The 27,003-nt window shown below is 42.3% G+C and overlaps 1 protein-coding gene across 7 annotated transcripts in view; it reads left to right on the top strand.

The window, feature by feature from the left end:
* The first annotated feature begins 2,822 nt into the window (after positions 1 to 2,822).
* The window catches only part of NAV2 (neuron navigator 2), a 452,110-nt gene continuing 427,929 nt past the window's right edge, over positions 2,823 to 27,003 (top strand). For all 7 annotated transcript variants that reach the window (XM_043970118.1, XM_043970119.1, XM_043970117.1 and 4 more), the window contains exon 1: positions 2,823 to 4,212. In XM_043970118.1, coding sequence (XP_043826053.1) covers positions 3,955 to 4,212 — 258 coding nt within the window. In that variant the 5' untranslated portion in view covers positions 2,823 to 3,954. The remainder of the gene's footprint in view (positions 4,213 to 27,003) is intronic.

Raw genomic sequence — 27,003 nt, 5'->3', positions numbered from 1 at the left:
CATCCAACCAACATATGTCAAAGTCAGAACTTACCTTAGGTTTCTTATGCCTCTGAAGCCTGCTGTCTAAGCCACACTACTTTAAAGGGTATGATTTAGAGGAAAGAGAAAAATGACTAGGATTCAAATCCCAGCCCTTCTTTTTACCACCTATGTCAACTTAGACAAGTCACATAAACTCTGTGGAGATCACCACATAGAGAATACAACACCCCCTCCTTAATGACCCCACACACACACACACACTTTTTTGATGGGAGGGAGAAGTACAGGATGAGCAGGCACAATTATTTTCAATAACATTATCTTCCCCATCAAAGGCTTCTTCTGAACTTCCCTATTTCATTTCTATGGAGGTTACCAACATAGTTCCAGTCTCCCAGATTCCTAAACTCTTTATCCTTGTCCTGGGTTCAATCTGACCTTGGACATGTACTAGTTATGTGACCCTCAGCCAGTCACTTCATCTCTGTTTGCCTCAGTTTCTTCACCTGTAAAATTAGGATAATAGCAGCACCCACCTCAAATTATGTTGAAAGGGGAAAATGAGATAATATTTGTAAAGCACTTAGTCCAATGCCTGGCATGTAGCAGGTGCTTATTCCTTTCCCTCACTTGATGGAAACTACCATTTTCAAAGTTAGCAATTATTTCTTAATTGTCAAATCTGACAATTTTTTTAAAGTATTCCTGTTTCACCTTCTTCTGCAGCATTTGGCACTATCTCCTCCTGAATGATTTTTTTTTGGGGGGGGGTGCAGAGCAACGAGGGTTAAGTGACTTGCCACACAGCTAGTAAGTGTCAGGTGTCTGAATCTGGATTTGAATTCAGGTCCTCCTGAATCCAAGGCCAGTACTTTATCCACTGTGCCACCTAGCTGCCTCCTCTCCTGAATACTTTCTCCTCTCTGTGGTGTTTTGATACTGCCTTCCAGGTTCCCCTGTTACCTGTTTGACCAGCTCCACAATCTCTGTAGTCGGATCATCATCAATGTTCCCTAAATGCGAGTGTGTTCCAAGGTTCTGTTCTGGACCCTTTTGTCTTCTCCCTGTACACGCTTTTTACCTGGTAACTTCATCTGATCCCATGGCTTTAATTATCATCTCTATGCAGATGATTTCCCAGACCCAGGCCTGCTTTCTCTCTTGAGTTCAAATCCCACATCTTAAACTAGCAATTGGGCATGTTGAGTTGTATGACCCGTAGACATTTTAAATTCAACAAGTCTAAAACAGAACTCAGTGATTTCCTCTTGACCCATTCCCTCTTCTAAACGTATCTGCCTCTATAAAGGACAACACTCTTCTTCCTATAACTCAATTTCTCCAACTTGGCCTAGACTTCTCAGTTTTGCTCATCCCCTCATAGCCAATTCATTGCCAAATCCCCATTTCTACCTCGATAATATCTTTCACATTTGTCCCTTTCTCTTTATCCATAGAGCTACCACCCTAGTTCAAGACCTTATCACCTCTCTTTTGGACTATTGAAATGGACTCTTAATTAGTATCTCTGACACAAGTTTCTCCCCCCACAAATCCATCCTCCACACAGCCTACAAAACCGAGCCACATCCCTACTCAATCAATTCCAGTAGCTCCCTGTTGACTCTAGGATCAATGATTTCATCTGTATCTCATCCTTTTAAAATGTCTATTTTTTTTAGTTACGTAGTACAATGTACACCATTGCTGGCATAGAGTACATGCATATAATTTATAAATAACTACACATACACGGGGGTGTAAGCAATTATTTTATGGATAGATCCAAAATTTTTGAATACCCCTGAGTTACAGGGCTTCTAGGATCTCTATCAGCTCCAAATGTAGCATACTAAAATCCTTCCAGCTCTCATTTATGATCTCTTCCAACTCCACCCCCCCCCCATTAATGCCGCAAGGAAACCTGGGGCCAGCCGATGCGTTTGAGGCAAAGGGCAGAGACAGGTTCCCCCAGTCAAACCAAGTATTGTTTCCCTGGAGCCGGCCAATGTCATGAATACTCTGGCCCACTCTAATTAAAGAGTCTGTGGTAGGTTGTAAGAAGGAGTCAGTTTAGGGCGGCAGCTTTTCCTGGGTATTGTATTTGCCCGTAAATACTTGAAATAGTTGCAGTGAAATGTGTAGCCTTTGAAAGCCGGGGAGGAGTAGATTTAGGGAGGCACCCTCTGTCCAAAGGAGTTACCCCAGCGACTTTTTGAATGGGTAGAGAAGAAACGGTTATTTCCTTAAAATTAAAAAAAGAAAAGAAAAGAAAGGTGGGAAAGGGGGTGGGGATGAGGGGGAAGTGAGGCTCAATGCAGCAGATCCTTAAGCCAGATAGTAGCTGAGCGATGCCAGAGATCTTATTCCGGGCAAATTCAAACTATGAAAGTGACCGGTGCAAGGGGGGGTTGGGGTGGAGGCGGGAAATAATAAACATCCTCTTGGCGGTTCGGCTGCTGCCGGGGTACGTGTTTGAAGAGGCAGTAGGAGGCTTTCCGCTGGATTTCAGGGGCGCTGCAGGGACCCCGCCCTGGGGTTCTTCCAGGGCAGTGCTCCCTCACACTCCTTAGAGGGGAAGCGAGCTCTGCAGCAACAGCAGCAGCAGCAGCAACAGCAGCAACAGCAGCAGAAGAAGAAGCTGTGTACTTCCAGCCCAGCTTTGCACTGGAGAGCCCCCCGCATCCCCAAGCCTGGCTGGGGCTGAGACCCCGCCCCTTTTGCAGACACCTCTTGGCCTTCTGATTGGAGCGCGGCCGACCAATCAGCGGGGGCCCTGACGAGAGGCTGTCAGTTTGCAAGCTTCTCGCGCTCAGGCTGATCCCCGCAGCCTTCTTTGGTAGCGCTGCTGCGGCTGCGGCTGCTGAGGCTCAGGCTCGGGCTGCGGCTGCTGCTGCTGCTGGTGCTGTTGCTGCTACCGCCGCTACCGCCCGCTCTCTAGGCAGCTCTGGCCTCGGACCTGCTCCGCTGCCCATGCAGGGAAACAAGTGGGTGCTGCTTTCACTCGCTCTTGCCGGCAGGATTACCTCCGACTGCTCCTCCTGCTCTCATTTCTGTCCTTTAACTCCATAGGGAGCGTCTATATATACGCCCAGGCCTGCGAAGTGCTGGGAAATTTGTTCCCCCCCCCCCCCCGCCAGGATTTTGATTTTTGAGGGGGAAGGGAGGTGGTGGCATTTGTGAGCTCCTGTCATGCACAGACCATTCCGCCTCGTGTGATTTCTCTCGCTTTCCTTCCCGACCTCATCAGCCCCGGCAGATAGAAAGATATTAAGACTAAGAAGCTTGGTTCTCTGAGGCTCGTGTCCAAGGGTATCAGTCACTCGTGTGCTGGGAGCTACAAGACTGAAGAAAAACATCTTAAGCTGGAAATCGTGCTTGCTAGTTCTCGCTGGCATCTCTCTCTCTCTCTCTCTCTCTCTCTCTCTCTCTCTCTCTCTCTCTCTCTCTCCCTCTCTCTCTCTCTCTCTCCCTCTCTCTCTCTCCCTCTCTCTCTCTCTCCCTCTCTCCCTTCCTCCCTCTCTCCCTTCCTCCCTCCTTTTCCTGCGGATCTTTATTCCGAAGGACTCTCACTTTGGAGATGCAGTGACAAGATAATGGAAGTAAAAGTCTGGGTTTCCAAGAAGGAAAATTATAGGAAGCAGCCAGTGGAAGGGAAGAGCAGTTAAAACAGCTTCAGTACATAGAAGAAGGGGAGAAGACGACAGCAATATCAGACCCAGAGTACCCCGGGGCCAGCAAGATCAAGGTTGGCAAGCTAATAGAAGAGGTCTGGGATTGCTGAAGGTGTGCCTGCTCCTGGCTGATCATTATTATTATCGGTTATTATTTTAATAAAGTGGTTGGAGCTTCGTGGGCGAAGTAAGGGCTGCCTTTCTGCCTTCTCGTCTTTCCCTTTGCCCGGCTACTGCTGCTGCTGCTACTGCTGCTGCTGCAGCTGACAGAAACGTGTTAGGAAAGCAGAAGAAGATGCCAGCCATCCTGGTCGCCTCCAAAATGAAATCGGGACTGCCGAAACCTGTGCACAGTGCCGCACCGATCCTCCATGTGCCCGTGGCCAGGGCCGGCCCCCAACCTTGCTACCTCAAGTTTGGGAGCAAGGTGGAGGTGACCAAGCCCATTTATTCGAGCCAGATACCCCTGAAATCTCAGGGGCTGCATGAGCCTGCGGGGGATGGGCTCCCCCTGAGGAAGAGCAGCTCTGTGGAAAATGGATTTGACACCCAGGTGAGAGAGAAGGCTGGTCATGGGGGCGGGGGATGTTCGGGATATTGGGGTGCCGGGGAGCAGGGAATGAAATGGAGAAAGAATTACAGTAACATGTGGGAGGGAAATCTTTACCATGGGGGTATGAGGTTTGAAGATTGTAAGGGACATGGTGGTGGTGGGTGTGGCCAGAGGAGTCCTTGGGGTAAAGAGATTTGTCTGACTGAGGGATAGGTTACTAGGTAGGTATGTGATGGAGGTGCTCTGGCATATTGGGTGCTTGTGTTAATGGAGGGCATGTTAAGGGGATCTTTTTCTCCTGACCCTAAGGAAGGCATGCCAATATGCATTTTCTAGGAAAATATGTGTGCTTTTCTATCATCGAGTAATAAAGATCCAATATTAAGCTAGCCACTGCAGTAGTGCATTATCAGTTTGTTTAAGATGACTTGGGTTAATATCTATTTATCAGCTCTGGCACTGGTGTGTAATCTCTAGTTGCAGAATCATTTGAGACATATCTATTTGCACCTCGATGGGATTGCTCTGGGCATTGATGTGAGATTCAGGCAAAGCATCATAGGAGAGTGGAAAAGCATTCCTTCTGCTTGTTGAAGCCTGGTTTCTGAGGGAGAATGTTCAGAGCTGACAGGATGGTGGGTGTGATGCTGGACCTAGGACATGCGGGCAGGCAGCAGTGAGGGTCCATGGCACACCATCTGAGGAGAACAGACAATCTGGCTTAGCTGGCTGGCACCTCCCTCTTCACACTGATGGGTTGATAGTATGGGGTGGCTTTCTTGGTGGTATCATGCCTGAAGTCTGGAACCTCCCTCCTAGGTGTCAGGACATAGAAAACTGTCTGATATAAGAGAAAGAGATCATATCTCCCACTTAGATCTGTGACGGCTAGCCCCCCCCCCCCCACCAAAGGAAAAATAAATTATGGCTGCCAATTGGTTCTGTTGGCCTGCTGCCTTGCTTTTACAGCGGCAGGGTGGGGTATTGGCTCTGCTTTCTGGTGGTCTGACAGCAGAGACCTTTTGGGTCGGGCAGAACAGATGAATGTAACTGTTATGCCCCAGAGCCTGTGACATAGCAACCCTGGGAATACTGAATTCTCCCAGCTGATCTTTTGCTGAATGGTCTCTGGGTTCCTCTGCTACACTATTCTCTACTCCTGCCTGTATTCTCCCTTCCTCTGTTTCTTTAACCTTAGTAGGTTATCTGAAAGTGGGTACTCTGCCAGCCAGTTTTTAAGCTCCTCACTTAAGCCCTCCTCGAAGATTTCAGTCAACAACCCCTCTTGCCTGTGCAGAAATGCCTCTAGGTGCTGAAATGTGTTCATGTATGTGAGCTCCCTTCTGAAGACCTTAACATCAATGTTGAGACGTCTTGCTTCCTATGACAATCCTGCCAATAGCTTGGCCTTAAGATCCTGATAGTAGCTGAGCAATAGACTTCCCTCCCTCCATCAAGAACCCCACCCCATCAACTTCAGTTTTTTCCTTGATGGCCACTGATGGCTAATATGTTGAAAAGGTGTGGAGATGAGTCTTAAAGGCCAACTCACACTGGCCAGGGAAAGGGAAACATTTTTAAAAACATGGCCTATAGGAGATGGTTGTTAATACAATCCTGGGCTCAGATAGCAGCAGAGCCACTGCTGTGGGAGGCTGTCCATGGAGCACAGGCCATTCTTGCTGGGCTACTTTTCTTCCAGTTACCATCTATAATTCCTGCAATTGTTACCCTATCCCTTTGCACCACTTGAATGAAAGCATATGAAATTATAGGCTCCATAAGACTGTGTCCATTTTGAAGTTAAATGAAAGTACATGGAGGAAGGTAGGGGGAAGTGTGCCTTTAGCAGGGATAGGGCAGTGAGATCATCTAGAAACCAGGTTTGCAGCTCTATACTGAGTGATGATAATAATAGCTAACATTTATAGAACACTTTAAGGTTTGCAAAGAACTTTTAGCTATCTCTTCTGGTCCTCATAACAACCCTGTTAGGTAAATACTATTGTTATTTCCATTTTTACAGATGAGGAAACTGAGTCATAGAGTAGTTACGTGACTCACTCAGGGTGATAGAGCTTGCATATGATTGAAAAAAAGATTTGAATTTCGGTCTTCCTGACTCCAGGTCCAGTGTTCTATCCACCATGCCACCTCACTGACCAGAATCTTGGATATAGTTCTTTACTTAGCAACCCATTTTCTTTTTTTTTGTTTTTTTTTTTAAGTGAGGCAATTGGGGTTAAGTGACTTGCCCAGGGTCACACAGCTAGTAAGTGTTAAGTGTCTGAGGCCGGATTTGAACTCAGGTACTCCTGACTCCAGGGCCAGTGCTCTATCCACTGCGCCATCTAGCTGCCCCGCAACCCATTTTCTCATGGGACTCACATCTACACTCTTCAGACTGCAATTGGGTGACAACAGCTTTTGTGCTGTTCCTCACTCTACCTCTTGGCTTTAGGTGCTTCACTGGCTTTCTCCCATTCCTGAAATCCTCTCCTTCCTCATCACTCTCTCCTGGCCTTCCTGACTTCCTTCAAAATACACTTCCCACTTCCTACAAGAAGCCTCCCTTGATCCTCCTTCATATTAGTATCTTCCTTCTGTAGATTATCTCCAGTTTCTCCTGTCTATATCTTATTTGCATAGAAATTGTTTGCACATTGTCTCCTTCTTTTGACTATTAGATTCTTGAGAGCAATGACTGTTGTTTTTTTCTTGTCTTGGTATCCACAGAGCTTAGCACAGTGCTTTGCTTAATAAATGATTGTTGACTCACTGACTTGGTTTATAGAATCCTTAAAACACAGAAAGCTTGGGAGACATATGCCACTTGTAGTTTTGGGCTGTCTCTCCCACCAGTTTCTTTGTCCTCCATGAGGGACCATATATAACCCAGTTTACAAAGGTACACTCACCTTGTTACTGGTACTTTGTCAGCTTTCTTACATTGCTTGCCATCAACCTAGAATGGATGGAAGTATCTGGAAGTAATCCCCTGTGCATTTCCCTATCTGCTTTGGACCACCTCCACAATCTATCTGTCATCTTTGTAATACTAACTGTGTCTGTGTCTTAGATACTAAGAGGTAGGTTGGAATTCAAAACAGGATAGCAACAGCCTATGAGTTCATTACACTGTACCTGCCCCTCCCCCCCCCCATTCTAGGATGACAGCGAAGACCTCAATACCTCCGTAGCCTTTTTGGTGGATGATCTTTCCCTGTGTGTTGGTTGTAAGCAGACCATTGGAAACATATACTTCAGAAGGCACATTATTGTTCTGAAACCAGATTAGCCTTGAAAGTGATAAGCACCGTGTTGTTTAGTATGCCACACATGCTAACAGCTATTTGAATCTGAAAACATAAGTAATAGCATGGAAGGAGATTATGATTTTCTCCAGAGTTGTGAATTGTTGTGGTGCCATTTTCTTTCTCGACCTTCTTTTCATATTTGAAGCAGAAGATCCATTGGCATGATCTTTGAAATGGGAAATGGTTTGCTCATCTTATGAATTTGGATAAACTCATGTATAGTTGCAGCGCTTTGCTTTATTTGTCCTTGGGAATTGGGTGGCATGAGTGGGAAGACAGCAGGGTCAGCCAGAATAGTGATTTGGGACTTTCTTCTGTATTCAAGAGAATGTCAGTCACTGGGTCCAACTAGCATTTATTTCTTACTATGTATCAGGCACTGTGCTAAGCATTTAGGATACAAAAAAGGCAAGAAACAATATCTGTCCTTAAGAAGCTTATATTCTAATAAGGGAAACATTATATAAATCATGAGATACATGCAGGATAGATATGAAGTAGATGGATAAAAACCGTAGAAAGGGAGATTCTAGCAGCAGGAAAGAATGAGAAAAGGCTTCCTGCAGAAAGGGGGATTTGAATTGAGTTTTCAAGAACTATAGAAAGATTAGGGGAAAAGAGGAGAAAAGGGGGGGAGAGGCTTTGAGATTATTCTTACCAAGGAAGTTGGTGGGTTTTTTCCTCGTTTCCCTGTAATCAATATATGTAAACTCTGGACTGAAAAAAAAAATCCTAAGGGGAAACATGATTTCTGAATTAGATCTGAGATGCTAGGGGCAGCTAGATGGTGCAGTGGTTAAAGCACCGGCCCTGGATTTAGGAGTACCTGAGTTCAAATCCAGCCTCAGACACTTGACACTACCTGGGCAAGTCACTTAACCCCCATTGCCTGCAAAAACAATTAAATAAATAAAAATAAATAAATAGATCTGAGATGCTAGTCTTTGTTGGGTGCTCCTTGGCACCCCAAATCCTTCAATTGTCAGGCTCCTATAGCAGTTCAGTGCCAAAGTGCTGGGTATGCCCCAGAAAGCAGGGAAGGACTAAGAAGATGTCCTCAAAGACTTAGTTCCTACTGATCTTCTAACACAAAGTCATTGTTGCTAGCTTCATTTTGCATTTTGTGCTTAAGATCTCATCATGCCCCAATGCACAAAATTTTCCCAGGGATACACAAAATGTTCTTTCATACAGAGCATAAGAGAATACAACCACACAGGAAAAGCCACCTAGGTAGAGTCCCCAAAGCCAGGTTCTTCATCCCAGAGAGGCTTCACCTATCCAGCTTGCATCTTTTCCTTCTCTACTCTACTCTATAAGAAAAACCTTTTAGAATCTAAATTTCTTGGGGCCAGGGAGTAGCTCCTTATGTCCTAAATACTTGGCACTGTGATTGGTACTTGGTAAGAACTTAATAAGAACTATTCATTCATTGAGTTAGTCAGTCCAAATGTTTGGGATCTCCCTGCTTTTGTCTGCTGCCTACAGATAGTCTCAGAGTGGGAGAAGTCTTCTTCAGGGACATACAATTTATGAGATAATCAGAATTTATTCTGGGGCGGGGTGGGGGGCAAACCTTGTGCCATGTTCTCCCCCATGCTTAGAATACACAGCTTCTTCATCTCTAGCTTTTAAAATCTGTATCTTCTCTTAAGGTTCAGCACTGGTGCCACTTTCCCTTATTCCCTGAGGGGTTTCTGGCCTCCTCATTATCTTGAATTTACTTATGTGTATAAGTGTTATATCTGGAGGTGAATTGTTGGGGATTTTTGGTCTTTATTGCCAGAACTTCCTCTGTCTGCCTCAGTTTCCTCAATTGTAAAATAATAATAGCCCCTACTTCTCAGGGTTGTAGGGAGGATCAAATGATGTAAGATTGATAGTGCTGGGCACAGTGCCTGGAATATAGTAGATTCTTTTTTTTTTTTTTTAGTGAGGCAATTGGGGTTAAGTGACTTGCCCAGGGTCACACAGCTAGTAAATATTAAGTGTCTGAGGCCGGATTTGAACTCAGGTACTCCTGACTCCAGGGCCGGTGCTCTATTCACTGCGCCACCTAGCTGCCCCTATAGTAGATTCTTAATAAGTGCATGTTACCTTCTTTTCTCCTTTCCTTCCAATACTTAGCATAGTGCCTTGCACCTTGTACTTACTTATCAAGTGTTTGTTTAATTAAACTTAGTGGTTGGTGTTCTCCTTTGGGCTATTGGCAGCATTTAAGTCCTTACTCCATTGCTCTGCTTCCCTAATTATCAAAACCACCAATCTTATCTGAACCTTACTTGCCATCACTTCTCTATGTATGCAACCCCATCTACGACCTTATGTTCCAGTCATGAGAGAAATCACGTGTTGTTGGGTTTTTTTTTCCATTTTGTCCCTATAGAAGTCACCTGGGCATGTCTGGGTAAAGTCGTAATAGATCATTCCACTGTAGCAGCAGGAAATACCAGGACAAACCACCTTTTGTCTTCTAGTTACTCATCTTCCTGTGAAAGTTGGGACTTCTTTGGGCCTGTTCTCAGGGGAGCAGGTGCTGAATCCTGAATTTTCTTACAGGCAGCTCCCTCTCCTAGATTCAAACTGAATAATTAGTGGGACTTAATTGGGATAGGAGTAACCTAGGATGACTTCAGTGGAGAAAGTAAAGCTTAAACTGCACTTTGAAAGACAGGATGTGACTAAGCAAAGAGGAAAGCTGGAAACCAGTGTGACACTTGTGGGATGATTCCCCCCCCCCATTTATTAAAGAAGGAACCAAGACCATTGTGATGTCAAGAGGAGTAGGCATTATATAGCAGGGAGGATTAATGTTTAATTACTAGGAAATTGAGGAAGAGAAAGAAGGAGGAGGAGGAGGGCAGAATGGTTTGATTGGGGCAGACGGTGTGCATTGAGGAGTAATACCAAGACCAAAGTTGAATGGAGCAATGTCATGTCTGTCAAGTAGGTAATTATCTATCCTAGTCTATAGAAGTAGAGGGGAAGGCGCAGGAAAACATGCACTAAGACCACATAGTGTTTGAGTTGGGTAGCACTGGGACAGTCATCTTCTGGCCATCACAAAGAAACATGGGCCATTTCAACCCTGGGTGTGTAGGAAATGCATGAATTCCCTTGGGCAGCCACAGATACTAGATACCAGATACACAGATACCAGATGCAGCTGTGATGCATATTTGAAATAGAGGGGCCTCAGAAATGTATATTCATCATGGCATATTCATGTCCTAAATGACAAGTGGGATTTGCATCACCCTCCATGCTGTTGACATATTACCATAATTCTTTATCCAATGAGTAGGAAGAAGCTCCCCAAAGCAAAGAATGCAGAATCACAGAATTTGAGAGGTGGCTAGGACCTCAACAGCCCCCTAGTCCAACTAAAGGGAATCCCTACTCAAACATACTCAACAGGTAGTCATTCAGTTGCTACTTCAAGACCTCCAAGGGGGGGGAAGGCATCACCAAAAGGAAAGGCCATTCCACTTTGGGAGAGCTCTAATTGTTAGTAAGCTTGTCTTGACATCAACCCTAACTTGTGTCTTTGTAACTTCAGTCTGTGGCTCCTGGATCTACTCTGTGGGGCCAAATCGAACAAATCTGATCATTCTTCCACATGGCAGCCTTTCACCTAATTAAAGACCAATATTTTGTCCCCTACCCTTGGACTTTTCTCTTTTCCGGGATAGTTATCCCCAGGTACTTCAATGGACTTCAGATGTTACATATTCAAAGTCCTTTGCCATACAGGCTACCCTGCTCCCAACATTCCCCAACACATTAATGTCTTTCTCAAGCTGTGGTGCCCAGAACAATACCCCAACTGATGTCTGATGATATTAAGGACGCTGGGATAGACACCTCTGTATTCCTGGAAGTTATGCCTCTCACTGTAGCCCCAATTCTGGTTTTTGGCTGCCAGCATATTGCTGACTCATATTGAGTTTCGGTCCAGATTAATGTACTGGATGCAGGGAAAGGAAGGAAGGAATAATAATAACAGTAATTAATAATAACTGACATCTATCTAGCACTTTAAGGCTTGCAGAGAACTTTAAATACAGTCTCTAATTTCTTACTCTGTAGTCCTCTAACATGCCCCTCTCCAGCAGAAATTCAGATGTCTTCAATTTATCTCATAGTCACCGAAACCACCACCAAACAGCTGAAAGAAAATTGAGTCTCTCTGTTAACTGGATTAAGTGTGTTTTAATCCCGGAGGTAGAATAGACTATGATCTATTCCCTTTTCTCTGGAAGAGATCTGGGAGATCCCAACTGGCTTCTTTCTGTGGTATACACCTGGGCCTTTCCCCAAGAATGAATATTTATAACACTGGCTCCCTTCACCTATAGCATAAATTATAATGATGTGCAAAGAATTGTTTTGGAGACAGGTTCTGAATTAGCCCAGAAACTTCTGTCAAAAAGACCACAAGATAAGATAAACTGCCAAAGCCTGTTTGAAGAGAATCATTAACCCTTTCTTTAAATAAAAAAGAAGCAATAGCAAAAAGAATATCTTTAGTATTTTCCATTTTTAGGAGCTGGTTAATGTTTAAATTAGGCTCATTTCTTAAGAAAGCAATTAGAGGTGACTGAAATCCTCTGTGGGTGTTTCAGATGTTTAAAATAAAATTGAGGGGGCAGCTAGGTGGTGCAGTGGATGGAGCACCAGCCCTGGAGTCAGGAGTACCTGAGTTCAAATCTGGCCTCAGACACTTGACACTTACTAGCTGTGTGACCCTTGGTAAGCCACTTAACCCCAATTGCCTCACTAAAAAAAATAAAATAAAATAAAATTGAGGAGTCCACTGGGAAGAAAGCTTCAAGAACACAACCTGTTGTAGCATTGGTGCCATCGTGTTTTGATTAGAACTCTTACTTCATCATCAAAGTTGATTATGGGTCTGATTAATTCATTTTTCTGCTGTTGGGCTATTCTCTTTCTTCTGTTGCTCAATTCTTTAAGGAATATGTGTAGCGTGGTTATCTGTCAACATGTTAGAGTGTTTATAGTTCATGTATTATTTATTACTATATTGGTTAATTATGAGCCTGATCAGAGGCTTCTTGAGTGGTTATTATATTCATGTTATGTAGATAAACATGAGAGGCAGCCTGAGATAATGAATAGAGAGCTAGCCTTAAAGTCATGGGATGGCCTGGATTGAAGTCCTCCTTCTGACCCATATTTATAGTGTGATAATGAACATGTCACTTAATCTCTTAGTGTTTCAGACAATGATCTATGCCTATATGTTACAGATGGGTTACTAATCCATATTGATGGAAGGAGATTTAACACTTGGAGTTCCCCCACATTAATGAATTCACAGTTCTGGACCCCAAATATGGATAAACATATATATGCACACAAACTCCTGTATATGAAACATTTCCAGGTAATCATAAAAAATAAGAGCCTGATGGAAGTCATTAGGTCCCAAATATAGATGTCAAGACACCTGGTTTCATAACTAGGTCTCACTGTTGAGTAAATAATTAAACATCTCTCTCATTTTATAAGAGTTGATAGCTGAAGGGCAATGCAGAGACACAAGGTAGTTATAAATTGGCTACAACATATTCATAATGAGAAGGTACACTTGAGAAGTGATATAAAAAGACAGCATCAAAGACTTGTATGTTCTCTCATTATCAAGAACTCGTATAATGAGATGGGCCAGTTTGGGAGCAGGAGTGAAGGATCATATATCACTGAACAGCCTGAGTTTCTGCCCTTGTATCCAAGAAATAGGAAAAGAACCAAAAGAAAGTGTTTGACAGCTCCTCTGTAGAGAGGCTGTAGAATAAGATAGATAGAAACTATAGTGAGGAAGAAGTTGTAGATGAGCTGCAATCTGTGCCAAGGGGGAAGTGTCGACATTTGAGGAGATCAGAGATGGGAATATTGAAATAAAATGAGATTGGTGTTATTTTCTGCATACATTTAGAGAGGGGCTTTTTTCAGTTGTTTTTTTCAGTCATGTCCTACTCTTTATGACTGCATTTGGATTTTCTTCATAAAGATACTGGAGTGGTTTTCCATTTCCTTCTCCAGTTAATTTTACAGATGAGGAAACTGAGGCAAACAGGATTAAGGGACTTGCACAAGGTCACACAACTGGCAAGTGTCTGAGGCCAGATTTCAACTCAGGTCTTCCTGACCTCAGGCACAGAACTCCACCCACTGCATGGACTTCAGCCAAATATTTGTTTAGCTCTTGGGGCTAATGCAGAATCACCCACCAAGTGGATGTTCAGTTGAAAAAAAGTACCCTTTTTTCTAAAGGTTATCCTAATATTACTGCTCACCCTCATCACAGGCCACATTAATGGGTCATATGAGATCACACAGATTCAGCTGGAGGAGACCCTTACATATAAGGACACAGTAGGTCAAAGAGACTACACAACTTGCCCAGGGCCATACAACTATCATATGGCAGAGCTGGGCCTCAAATGCAGGTATCCTGATTCTACAAACAGTGCTTTTCCAACAACCCCACCTTAAAGGGACAAATGTCAAGAACATATCCATTCGTACTACAAAAGGAGGAAGGAATGGGGTCTTTTCATCAGGTAAATGGGGGCTCAAATCTGGGCGAAACATTTTTTCAGGGAGAGATCAAGGTCAAAGTTTAATGCTCAAAATAGATGGTTTCTGCAGCATACTGACTCCTTTTGTAGGCTCAAACCCAGCTGTCGCTAATCCAGTTGGCTTGTGTTCTTTGAAAAGTCAGCTTCAAAAACAGACTAACAAATCCTGAGAGGAAAAGCACTGCCCTTCAAACCCTAAAAAAGACAAAAGCAGACTAGATAGATGCACCCTATGTTAAAACAAGGCTAGCCCTCTAGCCAGTCCAAAGCAAATTCACTTTCATGTAAAAGTATTCGTGTGTGTGTGTGTGTGTGTGTGTGTGTGTGTGTGTGTGTGTGCGCGCGCGCGCGCATGCCTGTTTGGGTGAAGGGGATACCAGCAATCATGGCAGTGCCAAGAAAAAGGGTTGACTTGTAAAGGGCTTCTAAATAACCACATTGTCTTGATGGAATACTATTGGTCAATGTGAAGCAGGGAAATTGCTGTTCTTTCTGGCTTTCTAACAATATTTTGATCGGGGATTAAAATTAAACATATGCTCAGATCCCAGGAAAATTGGCTGGCTTGCTTTTTGCCTCCTGTCTCTACCTGCACCTTTCCACCCCATGCCTAGAATTTTGTCCCTTTTAACCCTAACCTCATGGAGATCCCTGATTTCGTTCATGACTCATCTAAAGTGCTATCTTATACTCAAGATGCCTATTCCGATTGCCCCCCAAAATAAAGTGTATTGATGTAAATATATAGAAAATACATCTTATATAGATATAAAACATAGCTATGTATACACATATTGGAGGTGTATATATATATATATATATACACATATATACACACACATACACATATATGTATATACACACATGTATATGTTATATAGTATATATTATCTAAACATATATATAGTAGAAATATGTAGTATCTATACATAGATATCTAATAGGTATATCTATATATATTACATGTATATTTATAGTTATATAGTAGTTATATAACTATATAATGTATATCTAGACATAGACATTTATAATAGGTATATTATATATTATATACATATAATATAGGTATATAGTGAGATAAATTTATTTGTGTGTATATATACACATATACATATATTATATGTATGTAGATACATTTTATATATATATATATATATATTTATATATTTATATTTATATATACACACATATACAGAGAAAGAGAGTTTCATCCAGGCAAAGTTGGGCTATCTGACTCCAGGAATAGTATCTAAGAGAAAAGGTTCAATCAGAAGGTAGATTAAGGTAAGAAATATTAAGGTCTCTATTTTCCTCTGTGTTATTGGCATGAAAGACCAGGGTTAAATTCTAAAATTGCTGTAAATTTGTTATTTTGACTTTGTTCATTATTGCTACTGCCCTTGTTGTCACTAGTATGATCTGTGTAGGGGCAGCTAGGTGGTACAGTGGATAGAGCCCCAGGCCTGGTGTTAGGAAGACTCATCTCCCTGAGTTCAAATCTGATCTCAAACTTGTGTGACCTTGTACAAGTCACTTAACCCTGACTGCCTCAATTTCCTCATCTGTCATATAAGCTGGAGAAGGAAATGGCAAACCACTCCAGTATCTCTGCCAAGAAAACCCCAAATAAGTCATGAAGAATTGGATATGACTGAAACAACTCAACAAGAACAAAATAGAAACAACTATGTAGTTTCTTTTTAAGTATGCATGTTTTCCTCAATTGTTTGATTTGTTCCTTGAGAACAAAGTTTTGTTTCTGTTTTTGCATCCTCAACTCATAATGCTTGAAACATAAATTATTTAGTAGATTAAGAAATGCTTGTTAATGACTGACAGAATGAAATGATTTGTTCATTAAATAAATATCTGTGATGCCATAGACCTACTGTACATCTGAGAGCCCCACTTTTCTTCCCAAAGAGTACAGTGGATAGAGCTCTGGGCCTGGAGTCAGGAAATCCTGAGTTCAAGTTTTACCTCAGACACTTACTAGCTGTGTGACCCCGGACACCTCACCTAACCTCTATTTGTCTCATTACATAAATGTAAAATTTATAACTATAAAATGGGAATAATAATAATGGCATCTACCTCACTTGTTGTGAGACTCAAATGAGCTAATATTTGTAAAAAGCCCTTAGCAGAGTGACTGGCATGTAGTGGGAGTTAGGCAAATGCTTATTAATAACCCTTCCCTTCCCTTTCCTCCTTAAAGGCAGGTCTTAGAGTCAGGTTTCTTGACTCCCTCCCATTGTTTATTATTACCCTTCTCCCCCAACCCGGTTTCCTCATCATTTAACTTTCACCTCAAGAGGAGCCCCAGGATTTCCTCCTCTTCTTCTCTGTCTTGCTCCCTGAAGTCGATAAGTGACTCTTCTTTGTTTGCTTGTTTTTAAAGGGGTTTTTATTACTAGTGACTAAAAGGAGGGTTACCGTAATGAACAAAGTATAAAATGACAAATTTCCAGAAGTCTTAGAATTTAACCCTGATCTTTCCTGCTGGTAATGTACAGGAAAATAGAGGCCTTAATCTTTCTTAGCCTTCCCCTGCTTTCCGATTGAACCTCTTCTCTTAAATTCCATCCTGGAGTCAGATGGCCCACTTCTGCCTTGACCAAGCACTGGGATGGGTAGAATTATGTTGATTTAGAGCTGAAGAGGAATTTAATGGTCACATATATGTGTTTATGTATGTTTGTGTGTGTATATATATATATTTATATTTACACAATATATATATATGTATATTTATGCTTATAATGCATATATCTACATAGATAAATATACAATATTATATAGATACATAGTAGGTTACAAAGATGGATCTGTGTATATACCTGTGTGTATGTACATATATGTACGTATATGTATGTATACACACAGTTTAATCCAGGTAAAGTCCAACTTCTTCATTTTACAAATGAGGAAACTTGGGCCCAGAGTAATTCAGTGACTTACCCAAGGCTACACAGTTAGTAAGGTTTTGTTGTTGTTGTTGCTGTTGTTGTTGGATTTTATGCAAGATCTTTGGTCTTGAGTTAGAAGGGACCTCAGAGCTCATCTAGTCTAATCCCAAACATTAGAACTGGGATTTAAACTCATGTCCTCTGACTCCAAATCAGTGCTCTTACCCCTGGCCTATGCGGCTTCCCAATGAAAAAGGCCCATCTAAGACAGGGCACAAGCCTACATGCTACCCATCTCCCATAACCTATCTGTGGCATTACTCTTAAGGTAATGGATGGAATGCTTAGGATACATCTCATCTCTGGGACATTGTACCCATGAAGAGTACCTCCAACACCATCACTACATTTCCTTTCACTGGTTTCATTGTTTTCCCAGAAGAGACTAACATCCCTACATGGGCAGCTAGGTGATGCAGTAGATAGAGTGCTGAACCTGGACTCAGGAAGACCTGAGTTTAAATCCAGCCTTTCTAACTATGTGACCTTAAGAAAGTCATTTAGCCTCAGTTTCCTCATCTGTAAAATGAGGGTAATAAAAGTGCCCACATCCCAGGGTTGTGGTGAAGATAAAATGAAAAGCACTTTGCAAACCTTGAAGTGCTGTGTAAATACTAGCTATTGTTTTGTATCTAATACATTTATCATAGGTCTTAGTACACATGAGGACATTCTCCTAAAAAAAACCAGCTCATATTTCTCTAGTGCTTTGAGGTTTACAGATGCATTTCTCACAATAAGGTTGTGAAGAATATAGTACAAAAATCATCACAGATGAGGAGGAAGATGGTTGAAGAGATAAAGGGTCTTGCTTAAGATCATATAGCAAGTAAGTTGGCAAATCTCTTGTTCCTGATGATTATGGGCTCATCTGATATCTTTCTCTCATGCAGACTTCTTTGAGATTAAAAATTCTTTATTTGCTCATCAAATAGGCCTCCCTTAGACGTCCTACCTCTTCTATCATCCTCTCAGTCACCTTCAGTGACCTGACATTTGCCTCCTTCCACTCTCCTAGAGGTCTCTATATCTGCAGTCCCTATGAAGTCCTAACTTGTCTTTGACTCATCCCTATAGTTTCACAATAGAAGAATGCCAATCTGAACAGTAAATTCTAACACAGTTCTTAGCACTGATGAGGACAGAGTCTTGGGACTATATCATGATAAACTAGTTTGAATATTTTCCCACCAACATGACCAATTAACCAATCATCGTACTTAGAGACAAGACATAATCAAATTATACCCATTTATATGGTGACTTTGAATTTCATCTGTGGTCAAAGGAGAGAAAATTCAGTCCCACCACTTCCTAGACAGAGAGCAATAGTTGGTAATGAATTAAAGCTTTTGTCAATGAAAGATAATAGCAAGTTACATGGATATTTCTCAGGAAATTTATGTCACCCACACAAACCCCAAAGAATGACTCAGGACTAGTTGCCTCTGATTCCCATGAAAACAGTCCCATTCTTGTCATTGAACTATTTTGCAAACAACAGCCTGAAACCCCAGTGTGTTTTGTCTTTCCTTCTAAATGTGTGCCTTTATACCTTGGGCGACCTTCAGTCTGTGCCAACTCTACAACCTCCGATGTGGGAGTAGGAGATGGCATGGGAACATGGCTTAGCAGAATTTCCTGAGTGCCTAACTCCTGATTTCCCACTTGGCTATTTTGGACGTCTCTGAATGAAATAATTTTCTTATTGCCTTGGGGGTTAATTGGAAGTGCAAAGGCATGGGAGTTAGGAGACTTGGCTTCTGGCTTCAGTTCTTGTGTGAAAGTAAGCAGATCTTTGGGGCTCACTTTATTCATCTGTAAATTGGGGGAGGGGAGGAGTGGAATAGATCAACTCTGAGATGGTTTCCAAATCTAACATACTGTGATTCTTCATATTTACTAATAAGCACAATACAAGGAGTCTCAAAAGACGTGGTACAGTTTGAAGTTATTAAGGCTCAATACTGCCCTAAGCCTTTGGGGTTGTTGTCTTTCATAATTACAGAGTGTCAAAATAACATCACTATGTCAGGGTCAATGTACAGTGTATCTGAATGTGGCTGATGGGACAAATAAGAGCTTGGAATGCTCTACCACAGGTCCTGTATAAATGAAACTGTTGGGGGCAGCTAGGTGGCGCAGTGGATAAAGCACCAGCCCTGGATTCAGGAGGACCTGAGTTCAAATCCAGCCTCAGACACTTGACACTGTGTGACCCTAGGCAAGTGACTTAACCCTCATTGCCCCACAAAAATAAACAAACAAAAGCAACCAAAAAATTGTTCTAGGTGCAGAGGGGAGGTCATGAAGAAGTAGAAAATGTGATCCTTGCATTCATGTTCAGGCTTATCTGAAGAAAGCAGAGAACAGTACCATTTGACCCAGAGATGGTGAGAGAGTATGAGATACAGATAATAGGTGCGATCCTATTCAAAGGAAGGAGGAATAACTATAGGCTGGTATGTTTGGGAGTGGCTTAAATCTAGATTTGATGGATAAATAGGGTTTGGGGTATGATTTGGTTGAGTGGAGAGGAGGAGAGAAGGTATTTCAATCAAGTTAGAGAAAGGCTAATAAATGCCAGGAGAGCTTGCCTTGATAACCCCTTGGGCCTCTTCACATTTCCTTAGATGCGTAGAGATATCCTGTCTTCTCCCAATGTCATCACTACTTCCATTGCCTTGATTCAAGAAGCCCTTCTTCAGCCTCATTCACCCTTGTCATCAGCCTCTGTCTTTCTCTCAGTCTCCCTCCCGTTGGCCTGTCTTTGCTCTGGTGCCCCACTTGGCTTTGCCTCATCCTGCTGAGATCTGGGAATGATACTCTCCCCTCCAACCTCCTCTTCCTCCTGCAACCCAGGGTACCCCACTCTTACCACCCTGACAAGAGCCTCCCATGTGTCTGGCAGCTGGAGGGGTTCCTCATATCCCTTTTCAGCTTCTCATCTGGCTCAGCAGAACGCCTCCATTTCACGCCCATTCCTCTTTGATTATTTTCAGGCCTGGGAGTGACGCATGTTTCTACCGCAGCTTGTTGGCCCCAAACACCCCAAAGCTGTCAGCCTTTCCAGTTTGTGAACCACTTGTCATTAGCTACTCTCTCTAACTGGGCAGGACCTGGAGGGAGAAGAGCTCAGTATAGTAGGAACTGCTCCAAGGGACTCACGCCACACGGGCAAATAAACTATAAGTAATAAACTCACACCTTTGTAACATTTTGAGGTGGGGGCAGGGCAATGAGGTTAAGTGACTTGCCCAGGGTCACACAGCTAGTTAAGTGTCAAGTGTCTGAGGCTGAATTTGAACTCAGGTCCTCCTGAATCCAAGGCCAGTGCTTTATCCACTGTGCCACCTAGAGGCCCCCTGTATAACATTTTAAAGTTTGTAAATAACTAGCCTGTAAGGTAGATAGCATAAATATTATCAACATTTACTGATGAAGAAACTAAGGCTCCAATAAGTGATTTACCCAGGGTCATACAGCTCTAGAAATGTCTCATTATTCCCCATCTTGCACAGTCCATTCTAATCAATCTGGTCTCCCCAGGGGCAGTCCATCTCCCAACTCAGTGCCTTTAGCCAGGCTGTTCCCCATGCCTGGCATGTTCTCTCTCTTTCTACCTCTACTAATAGAATCCTTATCTTTTGTCCAAAGCACAGCTCAGGTATCACCTTCTATTGCATTCCCTTCCTTATCCCTCCCCATTTCTTTCCCCTTACCAGACCTCTCTTCCTGCTGAAATTATCTTGTATTTTTCTGTGTTTATTTAGTATATACTTTCATGAGAACATTCTACAGTTATGCCTTCCACATCTCTGGGGTTAGGAAGGGCACCCCCAAGATCTGGAAAATCCAGGTAAATTTTTTTGGCTTTCTCTTCATATGAGAGAAGACCGAATTTTTGTATTTTTATTTTATGGGGTATTTACAGTACCTTACTGTAAAGTTTGGGTTAAATGTTCGGTCATAGGCTCTGTGTCATCTACTAGCTTTCACGTGTTGTCTTCAGCTTCTGCAAAATGCCCCCCAAATTCCCAATTAATTTCTTATGGCATCCTGTATATTGAAATCATGATGGGGAAAGTATTGATGTAGAAGGGATAACTATATTCCATTCTCCATAGAATATAAGCCCCTGGAGGTCAAGGACTACTTAGCTTTGTGGTTTTTATTCTTCATATTCCCAGCACATGACCCAGAGGTGTAAGAAATGGTCCCTCAATTGAATTTAATTGACTAGAAGTATCAAAGTAGGGGCTGCTAGGTGGCGCAGTGGATAAAGCACCAGCCCTGGATTCAGGAGGACCTGAGTTCAAATCCAGCCTCAGACACTTGACACTTATTAGCTGTGTGACCCTGGGCAGGTCACTTAACCCCCATTGCCCCACAAAAACAAAACAAAACAAACAAAAAAAAGAAGTATCAGAGCACTAACCCAGGTGTTCTGATTCCTAGACCAGGGAACTTTGTGCTGTTCCAACTCTCTCTTCATGGAGCTAAAATAATGCAATACAGTCTGAAAATCACTTACAATTCCCTTAGAATTCTTGCTCTTACCATGGGGTCTGGAGACCCCTACATTTCAGGCCATCTTTGAATTTGGATCAGAAAAAAAAAGTATTACATCTCTATTTTCACTTAACTCTAAATGAAATTTAGCATTCCCTTCAATTATTTTTTAAAATATTCCTCTGAAAAGAGGTCTGACTTTATCAGACTGCCTGCAGCAGGGATCTGGGACACACAAAAAAGGTTAAGAATCTCTGCCTTAGACCATGGAACAGTAAGATGCCCCTTTAGTTTGCAGCATATTGGTTTGTCCATCTAAGACACAGGCAAGAGAGAAAGGGAAAAAATAGGAAGGAAAGGGAGGGAATGCTTGCTTCTATTATTGGATGTTCTAGTCTGAGCAGCTTGGCAATTTTAGAAATTATAAACAGCTTGCCACTAAATCATTTTCCCCTCTTCCTACCAAATGGAGCCAGACCAGTTTCCTTATTATCATTATCTCATACCACTTTGAATGTGGATCAGTAAATTCCAATGAGAATAAAGTTAGCAGCCTTCCTACAACCAGGCATGTAATCCATATCACTTTGCTAGAGGGTGGGGCTGGGGACAGCTGCTACCTTCTGATTTCTTCAGGTTCAAGAAGTGTGGCCCAGAGAAGTAAGGAAATTTGTAGATCATACAGCAAATGAGATTCAGTGACATTGGCACTAACTTAGCTTAGTCCCATGCTGCATTCAATAGCATATGTCTTTATGTATGAGAAGGAGGAGGAGGAGGAGGAGGAGGAGGAGGAGGAGGAGGAGGAGAGGAAGAGGAAGAGGAAGAAGAAGAGGAAGAAGAAGAAGAAGAAGAAGAAGAAGAAGAAGAAGAAGAAGAAGAAGAAGAAGAAGAAGAAGAAGAAGAAGAAGAAGAAGAAGAAGGAAGGAGGAGGAAGAGAGACACAGTTTAGTTTTCACTTTGGAGTTCATTATCAGGAATAAATGACTATCTGGGTCATTAGAAAATGGGCTTTTACACTGCAGGGTTTGTGGCTCTTTCTTATCACTCTGTTATTCCCCAGTTATCACAGGTCTGGACTTGTTTCTTTTCTGGGGCAAGAAGCAGAAATAAATATGCATTTGACCCATTCCCTAGAAATGTTTACCTGGCTAAAAATACTCTAGCTGGGTATTATTTTTAGAGGGATTTATATTCGAAGTATATAAATTGCCAACTTTGATGTGTATTATTAGGCATGAACTGTTCGTACATTTTATAACAGGAAGCTTCTGGTTTTCCATTGAAGAGAACTGGAACTCAGTCAGAAGCTTGCCATTTGAAAATCCCTAATGTTATAATTCAATTGCTGTCTTCAAAAGCATTCTGTCCTAGACCTTTAGTGATTTGGCCAATGGATGCCTGGAAAGCCATCAGCCACCTCTGAGTGTTCATTGAGTCCGTTTTGGAGATCCTGCCATGTTTTATAGGAGGTCTCCCCTAACCTTTCTCCCCACAGGCTTATGACATTTTGCAATGTGTTGCCTTTGGATTGGTCCATGATCAGACATGGTGCTTATTTTAGAACTGGAAGGAGAGAAGAGACATCAATAAAATAATACTGGGTGGAAATACATTTTGTGGTTTTAAAATATCTGCCCTGGTTAGGAGAGATTACTTTTCTGTGTTTTTTTTAATCACTTGCAGTTTTCTCTTCCAGACAGTTGCAAAGTGGTGGTGGGAAGGAAGCTCAGGGCTAGAGAAATTTGCTACCTGCCAAAGCTTCCCATTCCATTCTTGTGGACAGCTGGGAAATGGGTTTCTTTGTCATTTACAGCCCTTGGTTCAGCACCTGGTTTTCTCCCCCACCTATCTGAATGCTCCTGTTTAGTCTCACATTACCACAGGATTTTGGATTTGGAAGTCACTTTCAGCAGCCACCGTAGTGTCCAACCCAAACCCCACAAGTGGTCATGCAACCTCAAGATAGCCAATCCACTGAGGAGAATGTTCCACCTCTTGGACAGCTCTTATTGTTAGGAAGCTTTTCCTCATACCAAGCTGGAATCTGCCTTTTTGTAGTTTCCGTTGATTGCTCCTGATTCAAATAGAATAAGGCTCCTCCCTATTCCATGTGTCAGCATTTCAATTCTTGACCACATTCTCCCTGCATCTTTGCTTTTCCATCAGTTCCTTCAACCAGTCCTCATATGACCTGGGCCCAAGGGCCTTCACCATCCTAGTTACCCTCCCGGGGATGGATGCTCTCCAGTTTATTAATATCTTAAAGTTTCATGTCCACAACTGAACATAATGCTCCCAGCATGATCTGACTAGGGCAGAGGATGGCAGGGTTACTGCCTTTATCTCTTTTGCTAGTTCATAATTTTGCTCTTGTGCTTTAAATGAGTGTTTCTCCCCTCCCCCCAAGGCTCTGTCCTCTGCCCTTTCTCATTTCCCTCTTCACTTCCTTCATTGGTGATGTCATCTGATTCTATAGTTAAAGTGATCACATTAATGCAGATGACTCCCAAATCTATCTATTCAAACCAAATCTCTCCCCTTAGTCTACAAATAAACTATAGGCATTTCAACTTCAAAAGCATCATGTCTAAAGCCGAATTCATCACCTTTCAACATAAACCTGCACTTCTTCCCAACTTCCCAATTTCTGTTTATTGTATCACCACGATCCCAGTCATCCAGTCTTATAACCTTAGAGTTATTTTTGGTCCTTACCCCTTGTTCGTTCCCTACATCTAACCGGGGGTCAAATCCTGTGGACGCTCCCTCTGAAACATCCCTCACATCTGTGTACTCTCCATTCATACTTCAGCCTCTAATAATAATCTTATCACCTTGGGCATGCACTATTTTATTAGCCACTTAACACCACTTCCCCTTTCTCGTGGTTGGTTGCATGGTAGATATTCAGGAAGACCTGTGTTCAAATATGACCTCAGATACTTATTGGCTGTGTGACCCTAGGCAAGTCACAACCCTATTTACCTCAGTTTCCTTATCTGTTAAATGAGTGAGAGAAAGAAATAGCAAACCACTCCAGTATTTTTGCCAAGAAAACCCCAAATGGGATCATGAACAGTCAGACACAACTAAAACAATGGAACAATTAATCCCATCTTTAGCCTCTCTCTCCTCCACTGCTTGCCATCCTCACATAGCTGCTAAAATAATCTTCCTACAATATAGATCACACCATATCATTCATATTATCCTTTTGTTCTCAACCTTCAGTACCTCCATGGAGCCATCCATAATATGGTTTCAACTCCCTTTCGCAGATTTATTTCAAACTCCTTCGTGTTCTTTAAATTTTAGCCAAACTCATTTCCCACTAGTCCCATTTATTGTCTTCACAAAGGTTGGTACCTATGGCTTATATACCTCATCTTCCCCCAAAGCTCTTTTGTTTCTAGGTCCAGCTTTGGTGCTACCTTCAAATGAAGCCTTCCCTGACTCCCCCAGCTGAATGCAATCTGTCTCCAGACTTTTGTTGAGCACCGCATCTATTCATTTCCTTAGACACCATCACATTCTGCTTAAGATTATAATTATGTGTGTATGCCCTACCCCCACATTTGATTGTAAGCTTGCTGATGGCAGGGGCTGAATTATTTTTCATCTCTGTATCCCCAGATCCTAGCACAGTGTCATTGTTGTAGGAAATTCCTAGTGAGGAAAACACCTCTGCTCTTGCAGTTCAGTCACTGTTCTGCAATGTATAATCTTAGGGAGAGTTCTGCGACTTTGGAGGTTAAACAATTTACCCAGTCACACAGAGAAGGATTACTTGAAGCTAGGTCTTCCTGACCCTAAGGCAGTCTCCCTTTCCACTCCACTGGGTTTCATCTTACCTTGCATGTAGTAGATGCTGAGTAACTTGTTTACTGAATTGAATTAGTCCTGGGACCCAAGCAGAATAAGTCTACTGCTTTTCCCCAATGATCAGCCTTCTAGATTCTGAAGGCAGTCATCCTGGCCTCCTCTAATTTTTCACTTCTCTAAGTTCAAGATCCCTAGTTCATCCATTGCTCCCTCAATGGTGTGGTTCAGAATCCCCTTACTCTTCATGATCACCTTCCTTTGGGACATACTCCAGCTTGTCAACTTCCTTCCTAGAGTGATTTCCAGAACTGAACCTGGTTCTCCAGATGTGGTCAGAACAGACCAGACTCCAGAGGGACTGCAACTCTGTTCTGAAAACTGTTTCCCTTAATACCACTCAAGATAGCTTTTCTGCCTCACAGTTGGCACCATTGCCGTCTATTAAGCATGTAGCTCCCTAAAAGCTCTAAAATGTGTATCACATTCCAATGTGGATTTTGTGTATGTTTGTGTGTGTATGGATGGACATATGTATGTATGTATGTATGTATGGTTTAACTCCATCTACCACACTTTAAGCTTCTCCAGGACCTGGACAATTTATCTCTGCATCTTGTCTCAGTACCTAACACCATACAATGTATGCATTAAGTGCTTAAGTGCTTCATATCTGTTGATTGGATTAATTTAAAGTGAATGCCTCCACTCTTTTCATGTGTTATGTTGGTTGTTTTTTCCTCATGCTTTCTTTTTAAATTATTATTGGGAGGGATAGATCACTGGGAATGAAAGACATATCTAGAAATGAAGGTATAAAAAACAAAGATTTTTTTCAAATAGATTGGAAAAAATTGAGGACCACTGGAGAAAAATTGTGAAATGGTTGAAATTTGTCTTATGGACTTTTTGAGGTGGGCCTTTCTCCTTAAAATCATCATCATTCATTTATTCATTCCCCCTCCCTAATGGAAAGCAGAAGAATACCCCTGGCTAGAAGAAAGGCTCCTTGTGGAGTCGACAATTCAGTTCCCCATTGGGATTGGCTTCTGTGATAGATTGTTCTGTGCTGATGGAGGCTGGAGATAATGACATCCTTCATTTGGGTTGACGGTGAGCTCAATCACAGGCTATTGTTGCCATTAGCCGTTAAATCCTTCTAGGACCCTTTAGGAACAGCAGGGTTTTCTGATCAGGTGCCACTTCCCAAAATCCTTGGGGGCTTTGAGCTCTCCTTTCCTACCTCCCGATTTCAGATAAATGTATGAAGTTGTGCTGATGCTTCTTTGAAAAGATGCTTCTCCTGTTCATATCTGCACTCCTCATAGGGCTGGAGATGCACTGATAGCACCCCATTCTCTCTGATTGTTTTTAGGTGACCACAACTCCCCTCCCCCCCCCCAGTATCTGGAAAGGGCTATTAAAATTACTCAGGCATGCTACCTGACACATCTGGATCACAAGGCTTTGACCATTTTTGTTTGTTACAAACTCCTTTGGCAGGTCGGGATGCCTAAAGACATCTCAGAATAATGTTTTTAAATATATGAAATAATATAATTACAA

This window comes from Dromiciops gliroides, chromosome 6 (assembly GCF_019393635.1).
Source record: "Dromiciops gliroides isolate mDroGli1 chromosome 6, mDroGli1.pri, whole genome shotgun sequence".
In the NCBI taxonomy this organism is placed as follows: Eukaryota; Metazoa; Chordata; class Mammalia; order Microbiotheria; family Microbiotheriidae; genus Dromiciops; species Dromiciops gliroides.
This window is presented reverse-complemented; position numbering and strand designations above follow the sequence as displayed.